Source organism: Leuresthes tenuis, unplaced genomic scaffold (genome assembly GCF_036924035.1).
Source record: "Leuresthes tenuis unplaced genomic scaffold, fLeuTen1.0.hap1 SCAF_9, whole genome shotgun sequence".
Lineage (NCBI taxonomy): Eukaryota > Metazoa > Chordata > Actinopteri > Atheriniformes > Atherinopsidae > Leuresthes > Leuresthes tenuis.
Window position 1 is genome coordinate 4823590 of NW_027325363.1, and position 24176 is coordinate 4847765.

The 24176-nt window shown below is 38.1% G+C and overlaps 1 protein-coding gene across 2 annotated transcripts in view; it reads right to left on the bottom strand.

Moving 5' to 3' along the window:
- Positions 1 to 14771: 14771 nt before the first annotated feature.
- cntn5 (contactin 5) overlaps positions 14772 to 24176 on the bottom strand; it is a 108866-nt gene continuing 99461 nt past the window's right edge. For both annotated transcript variants that reach the window (XM_072391979.1, XM_072391978.1), the window contains exons 19-24: positions 17719 to 17953; positions 17512 to 17621; positions 17203 to 17389; positions 16920 to 17032; positions 16339 to 16507; positions 14772 to 15866 (exon numbers count right to left, since the gene is read on the bottom strand). In XM_072391979.1, the coding sequence (XP_072248080.1) occupies positions 15763 to 15866; positions 16339 to 16507; positions 16920 to 17032; positions 17203 to 17389; positions 17512 to 17621; positions 17719 to 17953 (918 nt within the window). In that variant the 3' untranslated portion in view covers positions 14772 to 15762. The remainder of the gene's footprint in view (positions 15867 to 16338; positions 16508 to 16919; positions 17033 to 17202; positions 17390 to 17511; positions 17622 to 17718; positions 17954 to 24176) is intronic.

A 24176-nucleotide genomic window follows, 5' to 3' on the forward strand; every position in this document is an offset into this window, starting at 1 on the left:
AAAAAAGCTATGTATTTGATTACTACTATGAATGCTTCTTGGTAAATCTCCATAATATTTTCTGTTCCATGACTGACTGACCGACCTTTTCTTTTATTAAACAGCTGATAATTAGTGACACGAAGACACAGATGGAGAAGATATTGAGTGATGATCCACAAACAGTTTCAATATATTGGATTTGTTTTATATTTTCTGTCAAATAACACAATTTTTCAACAGCGTGTATTCAAGCTCACTGTTTTTCCCACTAAAATGCTCACATTGTTCCACTTCAGTTAGTGTTCAAAGGACCAAATCCAAAAATTGACAAATGTGTCTCAAAACCTTTTTTAACCCTTCGTACCTCTATAATTGCATCTATATGTGGTGTCTTTGTATATAATGTGTTTATAACTCTTCCTCTTGCCACTACAACCCTGCACTTCAGTTTAATTAATTTTATTTATGTAGCACTGATTCCCTACAAAAGTAATCTCAAGGCATTAAATATATAATTGAAGTCAGTCCAAGTATAAAGCCTTTTAGTCTAATTCACTATAATCAAAATGACAGCAGAGAGGAACAGTGCTCAGGGCATCATGGGAGGTCTCGAGCAGTCTAGGTGTGTAACAGCATAACTAAGAAATGATTCAGCCCAAACTATAAGTTTTTATCAAAAAAGAGAGTTTCCTTGGGAGGGTTACGGCTCAACCTTAGAGAACGGGTGAAGAGCTTGACCATCCCGAAGGAGCTTGGAGTAGAACAGCTGCTCCTCCGCATCGAAAGGAGTTAGCTGAGGTGGTTCTGGCATTAGGATGCCTCCTAGTTGCCTCCCTTTGGAGGTTTTTCAGGTATGTCCAACTTGGGCAGACCCAGAACATGCTGGTGGGATTACATATTACATCTGGCATGCCTCTGGATCCCAATGGAGGAACTGGAGAGTGCTAAGGGATGCTTGTGTTTCCCTCCTTGACCTGTTGCCTCCAACCCCGGCCTTGGATCAACGGAAGATGGATAGATGGGTGAAAAACAACAAAGTTTTAAACCTAGTGACAGAGCTAGAGAGGATGTCTGCTTCCTGAGCCCATACTCACAGCTGGTTCTGCAAGAGAGAGTCCTGATAACGGAAGGCTCTGTGTCCCAATCTACTTTTAGAAACTCTGGGAGCTACAGGGAAAACTGAAGCCTGACGGCAAAGTCAAGGTCAAGTTTATTTCTATAGCACATTTGAAAACAACCCACACTGACCAAAGTGCTTTACAGGTGAAAATTAAAACAGTACAAGTAAAGCACATCCAAACAAACAGTAAAAACACAACTAAAATAATATATAATGTCTAACACTCATCACAATGAAAGGCCAGCAAGTAAAAATGGGTTTTCAGCAGTTTTCAATGTATCAACAGTTTGAACTTATTTGTAGAGGTGCGTTGTTCCAGAGAGTGGGACCAGCAACTGAAATAGCCCGATTACCACCTCTTTTTGAGTTTGGACCTGTGAACCACAAAGACCACCTGAGTGGGTGATCTAAGCATTCTGACAGGGATACAAAGATGTCTGTTCAAAACCTTTCAAACTAGAAATGACATCTTAAAATCTGTTCTAAAATGCACAGGAAACCAGTGGAGTGATGCCAGAATGGGGGTAATATGATCCCAGTTAAGGGACGAGCGACAAAGAGATGACTGATCCAAACAAACATACAAAGAATAAGAGTTATGAAAGCATGTATAACTCTTTCCAAATCGTTATAGGATGAGTATGGCTTCACTTAGGCCAACAGGCCAACAGTCGACTAATCTGTTACTCAAAGTTAAATGTGCTGTCAAAAATCACACCCAGGTTTTTAGCCAATTGGAGTCCATTGTAGGACATAATGCAGGTTGGTCATTAAGAGCTTTGTATGTGAGGAGAAGAATTTGAAGCTCTATCCTGGAATTCTCCTGTTAATTCTTAGCAGAACTTATCATGTCTACCTTAATATTTTAACATTTTATGGCTTATACTTATGTACGCTTTCTCATTAACGGTTACTTGCTGTATTGGTGCTTTTCCTTAAGTAAATACTGGATTATTATATATTATCTATACTAAAAAAAAATCATTAATTGTTCAGTTGTATTTTTCAGATTCGGAACTCTGCATCTTGTCGATACATTTCCTTGAAAGATTTCAGCTTTTATGATTTCATACAACTTATAAATAGCTGGTAAGGAGAATTTTTAGTAAGCATAAAGTTCATTATTATGCACAGTATCATAATAACCTTCTCTTCCCCCTTTTTTTGTGAATATTTCATTACTTTTTGTGCTTCATTGTAAAACAGAGATACACTCAGAAAATAAAAACATATGTAGCTCTCACCAGTTGTCTGAGCAAGGTAATTCATAAACATGGAAGTGTTCAGGCCAAAGGATCAAGACCCCAGGGATAATCCAGTGGGAAACCACTTGAGCTGCAGCTTACACATACAAACTTTAATTTCATAAAGATTCAGACTAAGAACTACATCTCATTGTTTTCACAAATGGCCTGATCCAAGGCTTCTAGTGGTCTGTTATTATTTGAGTAACCACAAAGACAGCTTTTGTGTTGGAAATGCTAAACTGAGATTAACTCCAGCAGCCAAGCAGGCTGCATGGAGCCTAAGGAGAGAGCGGTATTCACTCGGTTGCTCTGATGGCATGGAAAACCTCATAACCGAATCGCTTAAGACAAACTGTCCAGCTGCTCAAAAAGAAACCCAAAGGATATCTTTGAAGTTTATCCACCAATTGCACCACTAAAGAAATTCAGCAGGATATTATGAAGCCCATATTATATTGATTTTGTGCCAGTGAACAATACAGTAAACTTATTATTGGTTGTCTTGGTCTCAGTGGTTATGTTATTGTTGTACAAGCGGTCTTCTTGATTTCAAATATGTTCATCTGAAAATCTCCATTGTATTTACAACCCTCACAATCCTTAACACAGGTTGAAAAATGCCACATAGTTGCTGCACTTTATTACAGTCATCCATCAGAAGATGAGGTTGTCATTGGTGTTCCCATGCAGTGCTTTAACAATGATTTCACTTTCACAACAGTATCAGATTATATAGATTTTGCTAACATACAGAGAACATCCATTCCTCATTTTTCTCTAAGGACTTAAGTTGTTCCATCCAAAATATGTTTTTACTTGTTGAAATGGACAAACCGTGTCTCGATGATATGTTTATCATGTGCAAGGCCCCTTTATAGTGAGTGGAACTCATCTAATTTGAGTAGTTTACATGCTGTGATGTGTGAGGACGATAACTCTGACAGATTCCACCATCATTTGATTATTTGTGTAGTTCTCTCACAGTGGGCATCTGCTTTGTTTTCAGATTTCTTCTTTCCAGCTCCCTGTGGCTCTTTCCTTTCAAGTAGTCTTGCATGCGCTTTGCCAAAACTATAAAAGAGCTGTCTAATGTACTCATCTGTCTGTAAAAACATGGTAATTAAGCAGGCTTGTCAGAACTGAAGACCTTGGTGTTCAGTCCACCTGAACAGACATTGCTGCTATCTGTGGCCCACCCCAGCTGTTTTCAAACTTGATGCCTGCTTTCAGGAGGAGGAGAAATCAGTCTGACAAATCTACCCTCCAAGGAATCATGATCCACACTTGAGACACACTGGTCTGAATGCAGGGTAAAGAGCACTGCTCTTGAGAGCAATTTCCTCATTCGAGCTTTGAGTCAATAAGGTCAAGCACGGAACATTAATCACCAGAGTTAAAAAAAAAGAGAAAACCTCTATGTCTCTGTAAAAAAAAGAAAAGAAGTGGCACTCTGCTCAGCCTGTGTGCGTAAACCTAGAATTTCAGCCTACAGCTCATTAAAACTGAATTGAATGTTCTTTTCAGTTGCCTGTGTTGCAGATCTGCATTCACCTCGTGTAATAAACCTCCTCTGGCTACCAATTAAAGGAAAACATTTACATGCACAGTCCAATTTAAATGCACCACCATCGGAGCAGACATGCTCAATCACCTCTAGGTCTGTCTCATTCATCGTGGTCTTACTTACAGCTCCTGCCCTCTCGTATATTGATTCCCTGGCACATTTCGCTCACGAGTGTGAAAGGGTTTTGGACCTCGACTGGGATAGAGTTTTAATGATATGCAGCTATCAAACAGGAGAGACACACTGACAGCTCATTGTGTAAGACATCAGAAGTGAATGATTTAAGCCCTGAGCGGTTTGGCAGCCTGTATGTTATTGATGCAAACATCGATTCTACAAGTATCATCGTTGTATCCACCCTTTAGATGGTGGTAACCTGCAGGGCAGTTGAGTTGTATCACCTGCTATTGCCAACTGCTTTATTCTGTGTAGCATTTTCTCAGCAAAAGTTCGTAGATAGCATGATGGATCTTTGATTATTTCAAATACCAAGCGTCTTGCTAATATTTTCTTGCTATAGTTTGAAGATTTCTGTCTTTTCTCCTTTGCTGCCAAACAAATCCAGATAAACCAGTTCAGTGTATAATGAAATTAGAAATATTATGAGCACATTAAACAAAATGTTGAATAGCTTCAGCGAATTTTTAGAGAAATCAGAAATCTCAGAGACAAATATTTCAAATCTGTCAGCAAAGAAATTAACAATGTTTGATTTAAACAAATGTTTTGTTTCTAACATTGAATGTGTTGTTTGTTTCCTTACAATAATTCTTTCCAAATGCACATATCAGAGGACAATCAGTGGCAACCTATTACATGAAGCAAGAGTGAATTATTTGAGATTCTTCAAACACATTGTTAGTCAGTTGTTTTTCTGTTATTAACAGATTACATCTGTTGTAACTTTGTACAATGAAAATCAGGCACATTTCAGTCATACCAAATTAGGAGCACAACTTATGCTGCCAGAAAGGGATTTAACTTTATTACGTCAATCCCAGAAATCCTCACATCTCTTTCAGTGCAGAGTCTGACTGGGCAAATATGTTGCTCTTCTGATCCTGCAAATTTAAATGGGAAAGAAAAAAAAAATACCGAAAAGAGGCAGACTGATTATCTGAGTGTGGTATCCGTAGTTTCATCACCGAGTTTCACTTTGAGGGAACCTGAAGATTGCCTCAACTGATCCAGGTTTTACAGAGGTCTGCCACCCAGGGAATGTTTAAATCAGCCAATATGTCAGCTCCACCCAGGGTTCGCTGCACCTGGCTTTAATAGAAAGTAGGCAATGATGCTGTAAAAGGCCAAGAAATTAACTGGATGCTCTCTTGCACAGCCAGACCCCAGACCAAGGATAAATTCCGCATTTACCTTTCCCTTCTTTACCGTGGAAAATGGAAAATAGTGGCTGCAGCAAGGTCTTAGTGACAGGGCAAGACAGTTCAATCTGGGAGAAGGCAGTGCATTAAAGACACGGATGAGACTGTGATTCATCTGAATCTAAAAGCAATGAATAAAACATTGGGTATTATCTCCAGATCCACTTGCTACTAAGATCTTAAAAAAGAAAAAAAAAACTGAATATGCCCTCAACAAAGGAGTAATAACACTGGAATAATTGAGTACAAATTATTGACAAAAGAAAGAAAATTCTAAAACATTGTTGTGGTCGCGTCGCTACATATCCACAACAAACAAGGCAGCATATTTCTCTGTTCTTCTGTAATACACTTGGCAGCCAAGATATAGCCTTATAAGACCTCTGAAAAGTGTTTTCTCATATTAGTAGAAACATTTCAAAAGCAAATGTGTCATTCTTACAATCTACTGTGTGTGTGTGTGTTTATATGTGCTAAACTTTTTATCTCCTCACCAGTAAGAAATAATATCTCTGAGCTTTGAACTAAAATCTGCAAACAAATGAAAGCCACCCGCTGAAGACAGGCAGCTGAAAAAAAGTAATGAGACTTTATTATCAATAAACAAAAAGGCAATGCCAAGGCAGACATAACAAAGTATTAAACTGAAAACTAACAAGAAACAAAACCCAGGAGAAAGTACAGGACGGACTGACTGGCTGACAGGGCGGGGGGGCAGACAACAAGCTCGCATTCAACAAAGGAAAACCTGGAGAATATACACCGAGGGAGGTGATTTCAATCAATGAGCATGTGAAGCAATCAGTAAGTGAAAACGAGGTGTGATACAGACCAGAATACACATGAGAGCTGTCTCCTCAAAATAAAACAGGGTACAACGAAACTAAACAGTGGGAACTGAACTGAGGACAAAGGAAAACCAAGAGACCAAGGAATTAAGTCAAAGCCAAAACACATGACTCTTCTGGAATTTAAAGAAGGTGTATGTCACTGAACTCTCACCATAGACAATTATAGCACACTTAAAAGATTTTAGACGAGGGTGAAAACACTGTTCGGGCTATAAGTTTAGCTCTTTGATCCAGACTTACTGGACTGATTACATTCAAATTTGGTGTAGATATATATATGTTAATGCTCCATCAAATAGCAGGTGCAAATTTAATTGCGGATTCCCTCTGAGAATGAATGGTCTAATTCCCATTAAGTTCAGCTATATTCCCCTGTGAATGTTAACATTTTACTGTCCAATATTAATGCCAGGACTCCATTTAGAGTCATTTAGTTTTCAGAGTTCACTTTTCAGCTAGTGGAGGGACAAGAACAATCTTGTGTAACTGTAACAAAGTAAAATGATCAACTTGTAGTTGTATGCTTCTGACAAGAGTCACGTAGCAGTTTATATCCATATCAATCCAGATAGATAACACGTGGTGAAGATCTAACAAGAAGAATAAAGTGCATTTAGATTTGCCAGTAAAGATGATTCTGACATCAGGACAGTAGACAGTGCTCCACATATACATGTTGTTGCAAAGAAGTAACAAACTCACAGATGTGCAGGCCAAATCAATTTTTTTTTTAAAACAGCACGATGTCGCAATGTCAACTCATCATTGATCCCATGAGACATCTGTGTGAAATTTTGTCACAATCTTCCGATGAATTCTTGAATTATGAGGTCACAGTGACTTCGACCTTTCACCACCAAATTCTAATCAGTTCCTCCTTGAGTCCAAGAAGACGTTTGAGCCAGATGAAATGAAATTCCCTTTGGGGGTCCCTGAGATATCTTGTTCTTGAGAATGGCTTCGATGTGAGGTCACAGTGACCTTTCCATTGACCTTTAATAAAATGTAATCTCCTCATCCTGGAGTCCAAGTGAAAATTCATGTCACACGAGGAGAAATTCCCTAAAAAGGTTCATGAGATGACGTGATCATGGAAATGGGGATGATGATACACTGAATAAAGACTACCCAGAAATATATGATCCTATGACAGTTTCTACCCCACAGAAATAAAAAAAAGTTGCTTAAAAATGCAGTCAATTTGGAGGTCAGTCCACACAGACTTCCATGTAAAGATGCAAAACATTTACAGAAGAAATATTCAACTTCTCAGCCTGGTAAGAACAAAATTAGGATCCCCCTTCATCACAGCTCCATTGGGGTACATATTTATACAGCCCACTATTAGAATTGTAGGCTTACGCTTATGCAAAATTAAGGACATGGCTTTTTTAAGTTACAGGTGAGTGCAGTGCTGCATCTTCAGCAGATCCATCCATTTCATGTCATCTCTGCATCAAAAACCCAAGAGGATGACAGCCAGATGACAAACTCAAGGCCTCTAAAATGTATTCTACAAACTCATGGATGATGTAACGATGGTTACTTTCATCTTTAATGCAGAGTCTATGGTTTATTGATGATTTGGAGGAATAATATATTCAGCTTTTTAGGACATAGAGATGATGACATGTGGATTCTGGTTCCTGTGGGGGTAATTCAGTAGCGAGCATGCTGTTTGAACAACAGCAGCAGCTTTAGTGGTTATCTTCTAAGTTGTCTGGCTAAAAGCTGACCATTAAATACAAAGATTAACATGCTGTCCCGCTAAATGTCACCCTCCTTTTAAATTGCTTTTTTCTCCTGTCTAATTGAATACAGAGGGCTGCTAGACTTTTGATAGAAAATTATATCGTTAAATTTCTCTACACATTTGATACAGATTATTCCTAGCAAGCACGATTTATACATACAGGTTGTGTAAGTGACTGCTTCCAAGGCTAAGAGTTCCTCTGGTGTTGGTGATGTTCATGTTATTCACAGTAGATGCAGTTGAATTGAGAACTAATATACAACAGTAAGAGATTTCTTTCATTCTTGCTTTTGCACGTGTGACTTGCCATTTAACAGTAATATGTGGTGGAAGTTGTGTTAACCATGATATTTTCCAAAGCCTGAAAAAAGTAGTTGTTTTTAATCAATACCTAAACAGTTTGTGTTATGTGTAACTCCTTCTTCACACCCTTCAGCCTCCCAACTCCTCATAACACTCCTTTTGTTACACTTTCACAAATATCGTGGGAGTAACTTTAATCTTTTTCATGCCCATGAACATGAAGAAAGAAGAGATAAACTTGTGCCCCAGATCATGAGTGTATAAAATGATCATGTCAGTTTCACAAACTGTGATGAGTCTCTGTGGCACCATCGAGTCAAATCTGAACCAGTTTGATACATTCAGTTACCTGCAAGGAACAATATGACCGAATATGACAATATCTGCTAACTGGGAAGATTATAAGGTCTTGGAAGAGGTCTGCAATGAGCCGACTGCTCCCTTGCTTGAACTTTAAATCTCCCTCTGCAGCACCGTCCCTCCTAATCCCCAGATTTACACATCCATCTCATTATATTTCCTCACACAATGGGTCTTGAGAAAAGTAGCCTGAATCTCTAAATTGAATCGCCACCTTCTCCAATCTGAAGGGATTTGGCTGAATTCCAAGATCTGTACAAACAAATCACAATATGTGAGTTTTACTTCCTAACAGGAATTAAATGTTCTTCTGAGCAGCATGACATATTACATAATTTGGAAACTATTCCTGGTCTTATTCCACGTCTTCCAACAAAGGCAAACAAAAACTGCAGTACTATATCAATACAAGAACACATTACAATGTTCCACATCCTTTCATAAGTTTCTGGTTGTCATTGGACTCTTTCATTATTTTAACAGATTTAGAGCTATGTGTATGTACAGCAGTGCAATGTATTGCATAACTACATTTTAATTTTATGTTGGAGAAATCAATTTTATTTAGAATTTTATTTAAAAAAATGGATTTCTGTATTTTTCCCCCAGATTTGCCCTCAAATTTGCTTTCCTAATTAGACTTCAGAGCAGGACGCTTGTGCTCAGATTTGTTATGAGAAAGGATTCACATTAAATCAAATTAGTTGGCATTTTTCTTAATTTTCCCTCCAATGGTGCACCATCTGCCACAGGCAAAAATTATTCCACTAGTTAAGAATCTGTACTTGGCTTTAAATTTTGAGTCCAACTGAAATTCTGTTTCTGATTAAAGCATCCTTGCATGCGAATGCCCTTAAATTGTGGCACTACCTGATGATGCAATTATGTACTTGCCTCTTTTCTTTTAAATATATATTTCAGTGTCTATTGTTATATTTCAGAGACAACAATAGACATGCAAAGTTACCACAAAGTAGAGCCTTTGTGTTGCAGATCTAAAATAAGAAGCTTGTTTGGAGAGCGGTGCCAGGAAAGGCCATTAAGTCATTTCAATCACAATTCTATTTTTCCTGAGGCAGCATGAACAACGCCAGGAAATTTACTTTATCATTTTACAGGAAACTTTATCATCTTATTCATTTTTCTTTTTATTAAGCTCCTATTTCCTATAAAAACAAAGTCTGTTCTTCAAGGGAATCCTAAGACAAAAAGTCTCACATGAAAAGGATTTCATGTGAGAACATATGTAACAAATACAGGCAAAACATATAGAAAGGGTAGAAAAAGAGATGCAGCTCATACCAGCATCTATTATATCCATTATATGTTCAACCTGGAAAACAGCAACCCATTTTTGTCATGATAACATATAATATGTCTATGTGAGAAGTGGACCTGTATGAAATGTGAAGCTAGGGGGAAAACCTCTGCGAAGCTTTAGTACATGAGTTCAACTTTGATCATAGAACAGCTCATTAGATTTTTAAATGAGGATGTCAAGCATCAAAGCTATACATACACCTGCGATATTTCTACCTTTTTAACTCTTCATCATCTTTCCTCCTTGTCATCTGGAACCAATGCCAGTCTCAAGAGCTGTAGGGTGAAACCTTTGTTTGGCACCTTATTCGTTTCATGGCTGACACTTATGATTCCATACTGGAGGTTAGTTTTAACATTTAACTTTTAAACCATAGGCTTCATTTTCAAAAGCAAGGCACTTCAGGTTCTTTTGGGTCATCCATTTGTGTTTTGTTCGTGCTTTATCTTGTTCACGGTTGCAAAGTCTGAGGCGTGACCCATCTGCCATGTGACAAAAGCTGGGCTGCACCCAGTATAAGTCACCATTCTATCACAGAGCTAGACGAAGACACTGGATGTTGTTCTAGAGCAATACCACCTCAGACTGAAAAAAAAGGAATGAAAACCTTTGATGGAGGCCTTTTTAGTTTAGGTTTATTCAGCAGAGGAAAATCTGAAGTGTCATGTCAGTCTAAATGCAGATTCCACTGTAGTGATTCACAGACATAAACAGCAGGACAAACCACCACACCAAAGAACAAAAATATAAAAAAAGATATATTAATGTTCAATATCTTGTGGACTTGATGAACTGATCATTTGAGTGACAAAAAACCTGGTTGATAATTAGGTAAAGTAAAGATTTAGTGATGTTGGCATAATAAAACAATTTATGTCAGGCACATCTCAACAGCTGACCATGTGCACTGCATTTTTCAAGCAGCAGAGCTGGTTCTAGAGGTCAGAAGACAACTTCAATTATAACTACAGTGATTACTGAACTGGTGCAAGACAATGCTTGATGTTGACTCTCTACAAAGCTGCCCTTTCTAATCCCTCTGTTCACAGTCTTCAACAGAATATGGCACACTTCCCTAATTCTCATTCTCTGCCATTGCTGCCACTACCGAGGGGGACTAAAAGGCTGCAAATCCCAGCATCACAGAACCCTCCAACAGCAAACATGAATTAGCCTGCTTTATCAGAATTCCCAACAGTAATTCTTTCACATTTAGATGCCAAGATATACTGAATGCCGCGCACAGTAGTGAAGTCTCAGAGGCTTCGGCGTGCTTTTATCTTAAGAATGTTTCATTTCCACTGAAGATTTTGATCACACATAAACCTTGAAATGCGTCCTAAAATAACGCTGTAAATAATAACAAAATAACAACATTTTCCTTTTTTTAATTTCTAAAGCATATAGCTGTGATCCTGAAAAAGGAATTTTACAAATGGATTATTTTCTAAAAAGCCTGTAAGGGAATTTGTTTTCCTCTTCACTGTTGCCTCGTGCACACTTTGGATATGGTATGCAATTGGTTAGTTTTGAATTGGACTACTTGGACTTTAATTAATTGGATTTTATTGGATCATGATTGTATTAAAATGGCTTTAATTGCCTTGATTTAGACTGTCTCTTTGAAGTGCCTTTAGATGACCTTTGTTATGATTTGGCGCTATTTGAATAAAATTGGTTTGATTTGAATGGATTGTGAGGTTTTTAGGAAGGTTAGCTATTTTTTCTCATGAAACAGGAAATCAAATGTAAGATTACACACTGAACAGAAAGTCTCTTACTGTATGATATTACTGTTTTTGCAGAGCCTCTTGGAGAGCCCTACTTTTCTGGTAATTTCAAGACGATCGTTACAGTGATGTGCCAGTTAGACTGGAGAGAACTTTACTGAACATATGCTATTGTAGTTTTCAAAGAGTCAAAAGAAATATTCCTTTGAGCCCAAAAATGAACGCTTCATCTTTTGGCTTCCTGATAGATGGTGTGTATTGCTCACCAAATCGCACCAAGACATTCATGACATCTGATTATCTGGAGCTTTAACTGTGAAAACTCAAAGAAAGAAAAGTGAGGTGACACAGAGAATAAGCAGCATTTTAAGGTCCATCTTCAGAATCTAGAAATATGTGGACAGTAATGCAAATTTGTGCAATTTAAACTGTTAACCAAAATGTAGAAGGTAAAAGAATACATTACAAATGTGATTACTGTGTAGACTCTTAGCTTAATTTAAAATCCATATTATTTTTTTTTCATACAAATAGTCACTTTTTCAGATGCTAAGATAATTGAATATCTTCATGAAACATGCTAATGAAACACCCTGAGTACAAGTGAAATGGGCTGCCAAAGCAAAATAAATCCATCAGAGACATGGCAGGAACATTAGGAGCAGCTAAATAAACAGTTTGTTAAATTCTGAGAGGAAAAAAGAGAAAAAACAAGAGCCTGATAACATAAAAAGACTTGGATGTCTGAGCAAGAGAGCAGTGGATGATCACAGGATCCTTTCCATGGCAAAGAAAACCCCTTCACAACATCAAGCCAAGTGAAGAACGCTCCCCAGGGGGTAGACAAATGATCCTCCAAGTCTTCCATAAAGAGAAGAATTCACAGGAGCAAATACAGAGGGTTCACTGCAGGGTGCAAGCCATTCATATACTTCAGGATTAGAAAGGGCAGATTAAACATAAAACAACAATACATCTTAAAAAACCAGAGCTGTTCTGAAACAGATGAAAGCAAGATCAACCTGATCCAGGATAGGAGGTAAAAAATAATTGAGAGGCTTGCAACAGCTTATGATCTGATGTGTTCAATGTCATATGTAAAACACATAGAAATAATATGATGGGATGGATATACATGACTTTCAATGGAACTGGGTCACATGTCTATATTGATGTTGTCACACAAGACAACTGAAGTGTGAGGGGATGTGGTAATTCCTAAGCTCCTTTTCCAATTTGGATATCAATGCTCTAAATGACAGCTGAGTCTACTCTGTAAGCTCATATTCATTATATAAATGTTTGAATTTGAATGCTTGAATATATTTTGATAAACAGAAATGTAAAAAAATGTTGCCAGTTTCAAATTTTTGCAGACCTAATTACATACCAAAGTCATTTAAAATCATTTAAATGCTGTGGACAATGTGTGTATACAAAGCAATATACGTTAGCAGGCTAAGACAATCGGCAATCTGCTAGTTCTGGCCAATCAACACAGTAGAAGAAAAGGCTACCAGATACTGGATACCGAAACAGCCCATCAAATAGGGGGTTATATAGCTTCTAAGGCTTACCTATAATGTTGGGTAGAGGCAGGAAGTGTTTTGTCACTTACACCCACCCCTTTAAGAGGATCTGTCAACAATAAAGTCAGAGGTCAGCAAGTAATCAGAGCCAACCAATTGCATCAAAGAATGGATAAAAGTCCCCTGAAAGAAAAAACAGAAGGTGCAATGAAACAGATCTGAGCGATAAAGAAAAAGTTAGTTAACTGGAGGTGGAGAAAATAACCTGGATGGAAGCGGGTTCTAGTCGAGAGCAAAGTTGGCTGCTACTGAGGAGAAGCATGAGAATTTCACATGTGGATACTCTGCAGCATTCAACCACTCTGTCCAACCCCTTTGCTTTGGAAAAAAAACATTTTTTCTATCCATTCTCTTTCAGTCTTTTACAGAAAACAGCACCGTTTGTGTTTCTAAAACGCCAACTGCCTGTTCAGGATAAATAGTGTTTCTTTTCCTTTACATTCTGAATTGCTTTACATAGCGGTACGTAAGTTGGGGAGAATGGGGATGGTCCAGATGAAATTGCCTGGGCTGACTTTTGTTCATCGTCTGACCCTGTATATTAGCCCTAAAATCATCAAACTGTATGAAATAAAAAGAACGATATATATCATGGCACACACACACATGCACACACTGACCCACACTGACATTAACCCTGGGGTAGTTTGTGTTTTAATTGCTGACACTATAGCTCCGGGCTTTCTGAACCAAATAGGTTCCCTTGCTAGATACATAATCCATTACCATAAATCAGATGCACCAACACAGACAGGTGCTGCATGAATAATTAAAGGTTGGTACATTAGCACTTACGTGGAGGCATCTGTTTGAGCCAGTGTCATTGAACAAGCTAAAAGCACAGCAAAACCTCTCCTTCTGCATTTAACAGCTTAATGTTTTGTGCCGCATACGGAAATGATCTACAAGTGAGAAAGGGAAAACCAACCTCAACATCCTCCCTCTCTAAATGTAACCAAAGCACAGAGGTCTGAAGGAAGTCATTACTGGACAGGCACTGCTTGGAGCAGTGTTCTGCTGCGAGGTATTATCTCTCGTGGTTTAGCTGGTATGCTCGTCTGAACCTATACTGGGGATACAGGTTACTCTGATTGAGTAATGGAGTCCACAGAGCTGGAGGCAGAGCAAGCGAAAGGTCTGCTAAGCAAAAAGACTTCAGGTCTCCAGATTTCCATACTAACATTAATTACACTTCAGGCAAATTCATTTGGAGTTCTGTCCAGGAAAAGATAAGGTTGTACCGCAGACAGGGGAAGAGAGGAGCCTGAGAGGAAAAAGAGATACCCTTGATGCTGGCCGTTTTGGCTCTGCAATGGTTTCTTAATAACTGAAAAGTTTACTGACTATCTATGTGGAATTCAATTTATCTAGATTTTCCAAAACACTTGAACATGCAGAACTGTCTGATGGACCAATGACATTTTAAAGTCACAGGCGTTTTTTTTTTAGTTTTTTTTTTTTAGGTGTGGATGAGTTGTCCAAAAATTGTTTAAAAACAGTAGTATATATAAAATATGAGATGTTTTCTTTCAAAATGAATTAGATTAATCATTTTATTTAATTTGTCTTAGATATATCAGATAGCTGGTCAAAGAAAACAAGAAATCTGAAGATGTCATCTGGAGGTCTGGCAAACTGTTATAGGCGTTTTTCCTGTTTTCTAAAGGCAAAATGATTAATTGTGCCCTTATAAAATCTTGTTCAATGTAACCTTTATGTTTCATCATAGATATTTCTTTGCTCAACTTTATAAATTACAAACAGCAAGCATTTAAAAAATATACATCACATTTATTTGTACTGACACCAGAAGTCGTCTTTCTATTATCTGTGTTCGGGCACAACAGGTACCTGTTTTTCTACTTCCATACATCCAACAGTCAATAAACTGTATCACCAAGCATTGCTTAATCGCTACCAAAAAACAGAGTTGACATGGCTGACACACACCACTGTTATTTGTCTAAAGGTAACACAATGTACAAAAAGCAAGTCTGGAAATAGTAAGATTCTTGGTTCCATATAAAACATTTTTTTCTCCTCATTGTGTGAATAAGAAAACAATGCACTTATCTCTACTGAGCTTCTGCTGCGTTGCTTTTTAGGCAGCCAAGGGGTAAACCGATGCAGATAAATAATGAAAAGAAACAGCCTGGCCGATCCCTGTATAACTACCACCTCAGCTTTCAAGGAATTGTTCATGCTCTGAAGATCCCCAAAGTTGAAGGAGCCATCTGGAGATGCTTAGATGCCATGTCAGTGAGAGGAACGCAAAATGTTAAAGTAAGCGATAAAACAAATCTTTCCACACAAAATACACTACAGTACAACACCACAGCGATGTTCAGAACTGTGCAAATCAAACGTCCAGGGCCTCAAAAGTACAAGGAAACTGAAAAGTATGAACACTGCAGAGCTGCATGTTAACTGGCAGACTCATCCCCCGTCGGCACACCTCAGGCCCTTTGAGATGGTTAAGGCCATAGCAAGCAGGCAGTCAGAGGGTGTAAGGGAGGAGAATACTGGAGGCTCCCTTTGGAAAAGCAAGGATGGCACAGTGGCCTCACCAGGAAGCTGAAGGCACCAGTAGAACCAGGAGAAGCGCTGTCCATTTTAGGCTCTGTGGCAGACAGTGAACTGAGCACTGGTTGCTTTTAGCTCGAACCCCTAAGAAATGAGAGGGGAAGAGAAGTCAGCCAGATACAGATAAACACAAAGACAAATGAATTTTTAACGCCAAGTAATGCCAGTGATCTTTTGAATGAATTGATCTGAGAAAGTCTGGAGGTGTTATTTTCCTAAAAGAATGTTGAAAGAAAACAGAAAATTGGAAGAAAATAGCAACCTATTGGCCTGACAAGCTTCCGTATCACACACAGAATCGCAAACTTTCTGTTCATCCTGTTGCTTAGAAGTTAATTGGCTTTGCAGGACTACGAACGTTTGTGTGGGCGCTATAATTAGAGCAGTATTAACCAAAGAAGACCTGGCTCGCACAACAGATGTGTTGACTCAGTTATGGGCGAGCAGTAAGATTGGTAAAAACAGTAAACAGCTTGTGCTTAGAGATTTGATTTTAGAGGTCATGCAGTGGAGTGTGTGACTGATGTGAAAGGTTGCTAACCAGCTTTGAGCGTACCAGAGGAGGTAACAAGTCGAACTTGGGAGCTGATGGCTCCCTCTCCCCCTTCACTGAGTGCGCGCACCTCAATGATGTAAGTGCCTCCCTCTGGCAGTGACAGCACAGTGGACGGGTTAATGGTTCTTGTCACCTGGTTGTAGCTCCGGCCCTCCTGTTTGAGTAACACCTGCAGGACATATGCACATACTCATTTCAGGCTTACATTGTACTTGCTTTGTATAATATTACAATTTACTCTCAAAAAGCAGAGTTGTGAAATAGAACGAAAAAGACGATAAAAGATGTCTGCATTTTGTTAGAACAACTTAAAACCTGATATTACATTTAACCGTTCGTACTTATTTACTTGCAGGTCATTGCATTATGGGTCAATACAATATGATTTTACAATATGAAAATCATTTACAAGAAACCAAGTTAAATATAAACACTAATACTGATTTAGTAAACTTGTTGATGTATGTTGAGGGAAATCAAGGACAAACAATTCAAGAGAATTTCAAGTGGAACGTTTCACAAGAAATACTTTTGGAACTTGTGTTTCAGTTTATAAAACAGATTGAGCTATGGATCTTTACCATGTACCCGATTACATCAGATTCATTGTCTTTTGCCTTCACTGGATCCCAGCTTAATGAAACATTGTTGCCCTCTTGAATCCACATGAGGTTGCTTGGAGGCTGAGCGGGAGCTATGTAGAGAACATAACACCCAGAGTGCACATTAAAACAGACTTTTAACAAGAATTTCACCCAACTAGGTCAATTACTTCACTTCTCAGAAGGGGATTTGGAACAGATGTTACAGGTGGCATGTATTCCATATACAGCATTACATGATTAGTGTCAGTGCTGCACTCACGGGATTTCCTGGTCTTGACTGTGACAGCAGCACTGGCAGGACCCTGGCCGATGCTATTGAAGCCTTTAACTGTGATGAGATACAGACTGTTCCCTTCTAGTCCTGTCAAGACCATGGATGTTTCATTTTTTACTGTACATTGTTTTTTTCCAGACTCCTCCTGTTCCATCTCTTTCCAGTAGCTGACCTGTTAAAAGAAAATAAGATTGAAAAATTGCTGTTCTCAAGCCATAACTAATGCATAAAGGAACACAGTTTCTGTAAATATATATGTGTACACACAAATGAGCACAGGTAATCTATAAAAACCTCATATCCTCTTGGTTTTCCAGGGCCGGGACTTGGTGGTTTCCAGGTCATCCTAATTTCTGAGGAAGAAATGCTGTAAGCTTTCACATCAGATGGTGCTTCCCTCGGCTCTGTGAAACAAAGCAAAATGGTTTCAAACATAAAATGCTGAAAAAAAACCTCCGCATTGGACCTTCTTATTACAGCCAACTATGAATATTAACGCACCCCCCTCTGCAGAGTGAATGATGACCACATCGCTGAATGGTCCATCTCCCTTATTGTTGTACACACCAACTTTCACTTCAAATGGTGTAAGAGGAGGGAAGGTCTCATCCCTGTATTTGTACATGGTGGCGTCTGCTGAAGTCACCATCTTCTCCTTCCAGCCCCTGGTCCCATTGGCACGGAATGCAACAATATACCCGAAGCCTTCCCCATTTTGGAACTCCTCAGACACAGGCTTAAAACATAGATAGGATGAAAAACATTATCAAGGAGAGTTTATGAGCAAAACTGACCTACCAGTGCGGAATCTCTCTGACTTACAGTGCATATTTTTGTCACTCAGACAGCTTGTTTAGTACAAGTTCAGATCTTACCAACCAAAAAAATTAAAATAGAAAAATACTTTCCACTGTGATAACTCTCTACTGTAACTGCCTGTCAGAGTTAATAAAGATGCAGTCAGCCTTGAGTAATGGAAACAAATCATATTTGGCTCGGTTGTGCCCATTATGTAGCTATTTATCTTTTATCTTGGATTTTTGAGACACAGGTTTTTTCTTTGGCTTTGATGATTATCTCTGGTTTTCCTGAAGTGGTGAAACTGGTGGCTGTCTTCCACAGCTGCTCTGTGCTTAATCAAATCAAATGCCAATTTATTAACTGAGCTAGAATCTAATTAAAATATGAGCTGCAGGGATTCAATCTTTGGCGAGATTTAATAAATGACAAACACCTGTACACCTGCATTTGGCAAGTGTGCTGCAAATGCTGTAATGTGTTGATTTGCATAAGCTACATAGTTACGTTGTCCCCTGAAGGCATCACCCATATTAGCCATCTAGTTTACAGGGGAATTGCTGCTGGATGGAGATGAAGTTCACATTTCATTCAACAAAGACCAATCACCATGACTGCCTAATTACAAGGATAATGAGTGAAAATAAATTAGCTCCCATCAAAATTATTATCAGTTCTGGTATTGTTGTTAAGGTGATGCGAAGAAATATGGGGCTTTACAGATCTGCATCAACAAATAAGCAAGAGATTAGAAACATGCTGATTTGGAGATAGAGATAGTCAAAGATAAGTGTAGACAGAGTGTGAAAGGGCAGTAAGGTAAGTCTTCTGAATGAAATTACTGGACCTGCTGGGCTCCACGATGGTGACTATGGGGGCATCGCTAATGGTTCTCCCTATGGCTCCTTGAGAAAAAGCAGTCAAACAGTCGACTCTAATGAGACGGCTGAATGAAGCTGCAGAGACTGTTTAGTCATTCATCCTGCTTAATAACCTTGCCCACCATGACCGTCTAGGCTCTGACAACTCTCCACAGATGATTGGAAAGGCAGAACTCTCACATGCCTCGACTGCCAAAAAGGGCTAACATTCTTGCTCCGTCTCCTTTAATATCCATCTGCATTGATCACTGACGGAGTCCTGATTTATTTCAAAAAGCATTTAGCAGAAACAGAATAAATAGGGCAGAGCAAAAACAATTTGAAATGCCACATACCAAAGAAGGCTACTGCATCTTAGTGGAGTGTGTCAGCATTTTTGCTGTGAAACTCCTTAAACTGACAGTTTAATTCTTGCAACCAAATAGAGCAAGAGACAAAACATCATTATTGAAGATTGTCAATAATGGTGCTTCTTAAATCACTTCTTCTAAGTGCAAAACTATCTGAGTAAAACAAATAAATACAGTTTATGGAGAATATTTACAGTCTGTTTTAAGTGAAAGCACTTAGCATTAAAAAAATGAATTCTTCCAGTTACGGAAATTTAACAAAAAAACTAAATTCATAAACCTCAATAAATCTGTGCAAGAAATGTTTTACCATAAATTACTTTGCTTTGTTACTTAAATTTATGCAGGACTTAAAAGGACTCTTGATTTGCCTTTCATGTTTAACCCAGCACCAGTCATGGTTTTGGCTGATGTATCTTTTGGTTTCTATTGGCACTTATTTCAACAAGGGGCCCTCTATTACTCATAAGGAGGTTGTCATTGTATTATACAGGCCAAGGTAATCACACTTGTGAGTTATAAATGGGAAATGATCTACTTGCAAACACCATCCCATCTGGAATGGATATTATCTCCCAAAATGTGCCACTATGGTGCACTTCTCCTGATGTGAAGGTTATCTTCCCAGTGGCAGTTGGGCAGCTATACTTAATAACTACAAGAATAACTGTCAGTTGCCTCCACATCTGTTCACTGCTCCCCTGTTAATATATCCTTCAACCAATCTCAATTGCAAATTATCAGCTTTGCTCATAATAATTCTGAACATGCATTGCCCCGAATCTGGCTAAGAGCCAAGTTGTGGAAATGGTCCACACTAATATCCTCTAGACTTGGTGTGAGATTTATTGCATTTTCTACAACCACTATAGCTGGAGATTACAAACACATATTCATAAATAACCCTGGACTTAGAGGGAATGATTCTAAGAGTCAAGGTTAATCATCATTGTGCCTCTCTAGTGGGACCAAATTTTAAATTCACTACATCTTAATCACTTGCACCGCTGATGCAGCTCTGTGTTGTACAAAGCCCAGCTGGCCTTCTTTCAGCTTTATCAGCAGGTTTTGCAATTGTAACCAAGTTGCACAATCGCCTTCTAAAGTTAAGATCCTGGATGGTTAAACAGTTTTCAACTGAATAAATTGAGACCCTGTTTAAAATGCAATGAGCTATGATGTTGAGCTACTGTTGCACTGTTGTTAATAATAAAACAGGAGCTCTGCCCTGCTGGTATTATCTCCACAGCTTGCAGTCTTCTGACAAATGTTCTATAAAGCTCACAATGAGGAGCCAGTAATAGCCACTTTAACAACCTGCACAGGTGTTGGATATAAGAGTCGAATATCACACACCAACCCATAATATGTCAAAAGTCATTAAATTAACTCAAATGAATTTGTTTTGCAGAGTTAAAATGAAATGAGTCTATCCCCATGCCGCTTCTTTGTCAGAACAGACTATTTGTTAAAAAGAGGCTCAAATTGTGTTATTTTACACTGTCATGACTCAATTCCCCATAAAACCTATAATGCCATTTTATAATCATATCTTGGTGCATCTCATTTAGGTGCTACCTTTAGACAAAGACTGATTGAGTAAAAAGAAAAAAAGTTCAGTGGACTAGAAATATCTCCTTAAGGATTATTTCTTTGATGGAATGGTTGAAGTCCCTTTTCCAACCTGCTATGAGTCTCACAGTCAAAATTCAAATTCAATAAAAGCAAGTCAGAGAATATCATGCAAAACACAGCAGATGGGTTTACCATGTAACCCTTCTGAAATGGAAAAAGGTCACTTTGCCCTAATGATAAGCAGTCACCTGAACCCCAAAAGACAACCTCAACCTTTGTGATATCCTCCGGGATATAATGTGCATCTTACATGCCTTTTTCTATCAGAAGGGTCATGACTTCCTGGGAGTTTGTGCCTCACCACCTGGTTATTTTACCTTTGTTTTTACTGCTGTGGAGCAGTCAGGCATGTGGGACAGACTAGTTTGTTTGCTGAAAAGGACTGCTACTGTTGTGGTCCTACAGTATTTAAGAACTGGTTGTACATTCCAAAACAAGGAAGTGCATAAATTATTTTCAGACTTGGAGCAGTTTTTAAGAAGCCTACTTTAGGTACAGAAATTGAGAGTTAATTTGACTGTTTTTAATTGTAAATCTTTGCTATAGGTATGTCCCAAACACATCTCTAGTATCTGATCCGATCAAGACTTTTTTTTTAAATTGAGTGGTATGGGGTCACTGAGTGCCCTTCAGTTCAGATTTCTGTTGTTTTGGGTCAGATAGAACAGCTGGCATTCAATGTAAGATAATTAGCACCTGGCTAATTAGAATTCCAATTAGGACATGCATTTTCAAGATATTAATGTCATTGATAATATGTACTTTCCTTGCATTAATAAAACAACTGCAACTCACCCACATCACTGAATCAGTGTTAAACGGTCTAATGAAGGGTAATATGAGGCAGACAACACAGCAGCATTCACTCATTCATTTTTTCCTTGCCCTCTTCATCCTAGCCAGGGTGCAGAGGGACTGGAAAACAATTATTGTTAGATATGCTTAGATATCTTAGATATGCTCCATCTACCTAACTACTGCTGTTGATTACAGACTGCAGGTAACGGCCTCTGATTATTCCTAATCATACCAAGCTGCCACAAATCTGATTTTGTGAGAATACATTTATTTTCTTGTGATCATGTCAGCTGTTTGAATAATGTAAAATAAAAATACCAAACAATGAGTAAATGTGTGAATTTGTGACTATGTTAGATTTTAGAAAGTTGTTACAACATTACTTTGCTGACTTTTCTGACTTTGATTGTACAGTTAATATAAATCTGCAAAATTATAAACAAGAGCACCAAAAGATTCAATTCTGTATTTTCAGTTTTATCAAAAGTATTCCCAATCTTCATAAAACTTTAATATATTCTTCCTTTGCCCATACTAGAGGTATCTCGCTATCAAACAGGCAAATAAATAAATAAGAACAGTATGTGAGTGCATATATGGTCCAGCTGAATACGAAAATCCTGAATCAAAAGTCGTTATGTGTATTTTTGGTAAAATCATTACACAAATCTCTCTGTTAGTTTTTGAATGATCCTGCTAGCATCAAACTGAAAAGAAACCTCAACCACATAACCACCTTGACAGAGATGAGAAAGAAATGGTAACACACATACCTCCACCAATGCGAGGGCAGAGGTGAAGACGTGTGGTGTTATATATGACAAGAATATCTGTCGAATCAAGAATAGCTCCGCTCTGACCCGGCTGCTGAGAGATTTTGGTTCATATCACATTGACACAAATACTGTAAGCAGTGTGTCTCTGAGGTGATTCCTGTCTCGTTGGACCATTTGCTGCATATTATTCCTCACTCTCTGTTCCCACATTTCTCTATCCATCACTGTTTATCCAATCAATAAATAACATCAAAATAATCTCTGGAGAAGAAAAAAGTTAAGAGAGATCTGGTACACTGGTGAGATCTGAAGAGGTTGCCTGATTTCAGATGCTGTCAGCCTTTTATGCTCAGCATTGTTTTATAAATTCTCAGTTTTTAGATAATCTCTTGACTCCTCTCATTAAGAGCCGCTCAGACTTTTTGCTATGTTCTAATTAAATGTATCTTTGATAGCTGTGGGAATAGAGCGACAGGTCCCCAGCACAGAATGGAACTGTCGCTAGTCATCTTACTGTATCTCACCTAAAGTGGCTTCAAACTATTGCAATCATCTGTGTAACATAGTCATCATTCCATTTCTCATATACTCAGAACCAGAAGGAGTGGCATCATCCATCAACCATCTTCTATTCCCCTTAATAATGTACGATGAGTATTCCAAGGCTATGAAAAGGGATATTTTTTCTAATGAACAGTATATCAGTGTATAGTCACATTTACATACAATAATTATCACTTATTGAGTGTTAAATTCTGATAATGGGAAAGCTGGAGTTTCAGAGTGGATGTTTAAAGTGAACTTAATTGCAGTTGATTTCTCATCACTTTTTGAATACATTACTCATTTTCATCTTGTGGGTTCAGAAACTTCTGCATTGTGACAAATTAACAGCACATACAAGCTCACTATCTGGTGAGAAATACTATTTTTCCTCTTAACTGGCAAACATCTAGAGCTTTTTCATTTCTTTCCATATCTCCCGAATAACTTCCATTACCAGTGGGAATATCTTAAAAAAGCACAAGTTTATAGATTAATTTGACAAAAATGAACTCATAAATCACACACACAAGAGTTATGCTTATCACTTTGTAACACAAGTTAACACTTTTTAGCAGGCGATCACCAACCTGCGCTGGTTTGTCTTTTTCAACCTGAAGGACATCAGACATGCAGCATCACTGTGATCATACAGATTTCTGACATGAGGTTTACACCATTTCAGACATGATTCTTATTTTAGTGGTTTACTCAGCTGTTTCCTTACGCTTCTAAAGGTTACAAGACTCTCACTGTTTTGTGTACATAATGTGCTTTACTAGGAAAATACACAATTCCATTCACTGTAATTAATATTTATTCCTGCAACTATTGACTGTCTTCAACCAACTTTTGCACTATGAGTACAGACAGAAAAACTTAAAATTAAGCAGGAAACTAGAGCACAGAATGATAAAAACTTAAAAATGAGACATTTTGAATCTCAAGGACTTCAGAGCCCTCTCTACAGCACATACATAGATATCATTAGGACGTTCTCACTGAATAAATTTGAAACCAGTTTGAATCAGAGTCATTACATCCACAGTTTTAATGTCATGACTTGATATTTCGAGTTACATAAGGAGACTTTGGGTAGCTTTAGATGAGAGTAAACCAAATAAAAGCTTATCTAAATGCATGTTAATTCCAGAAAAGTTTGAGTCTTCTTAACTGAG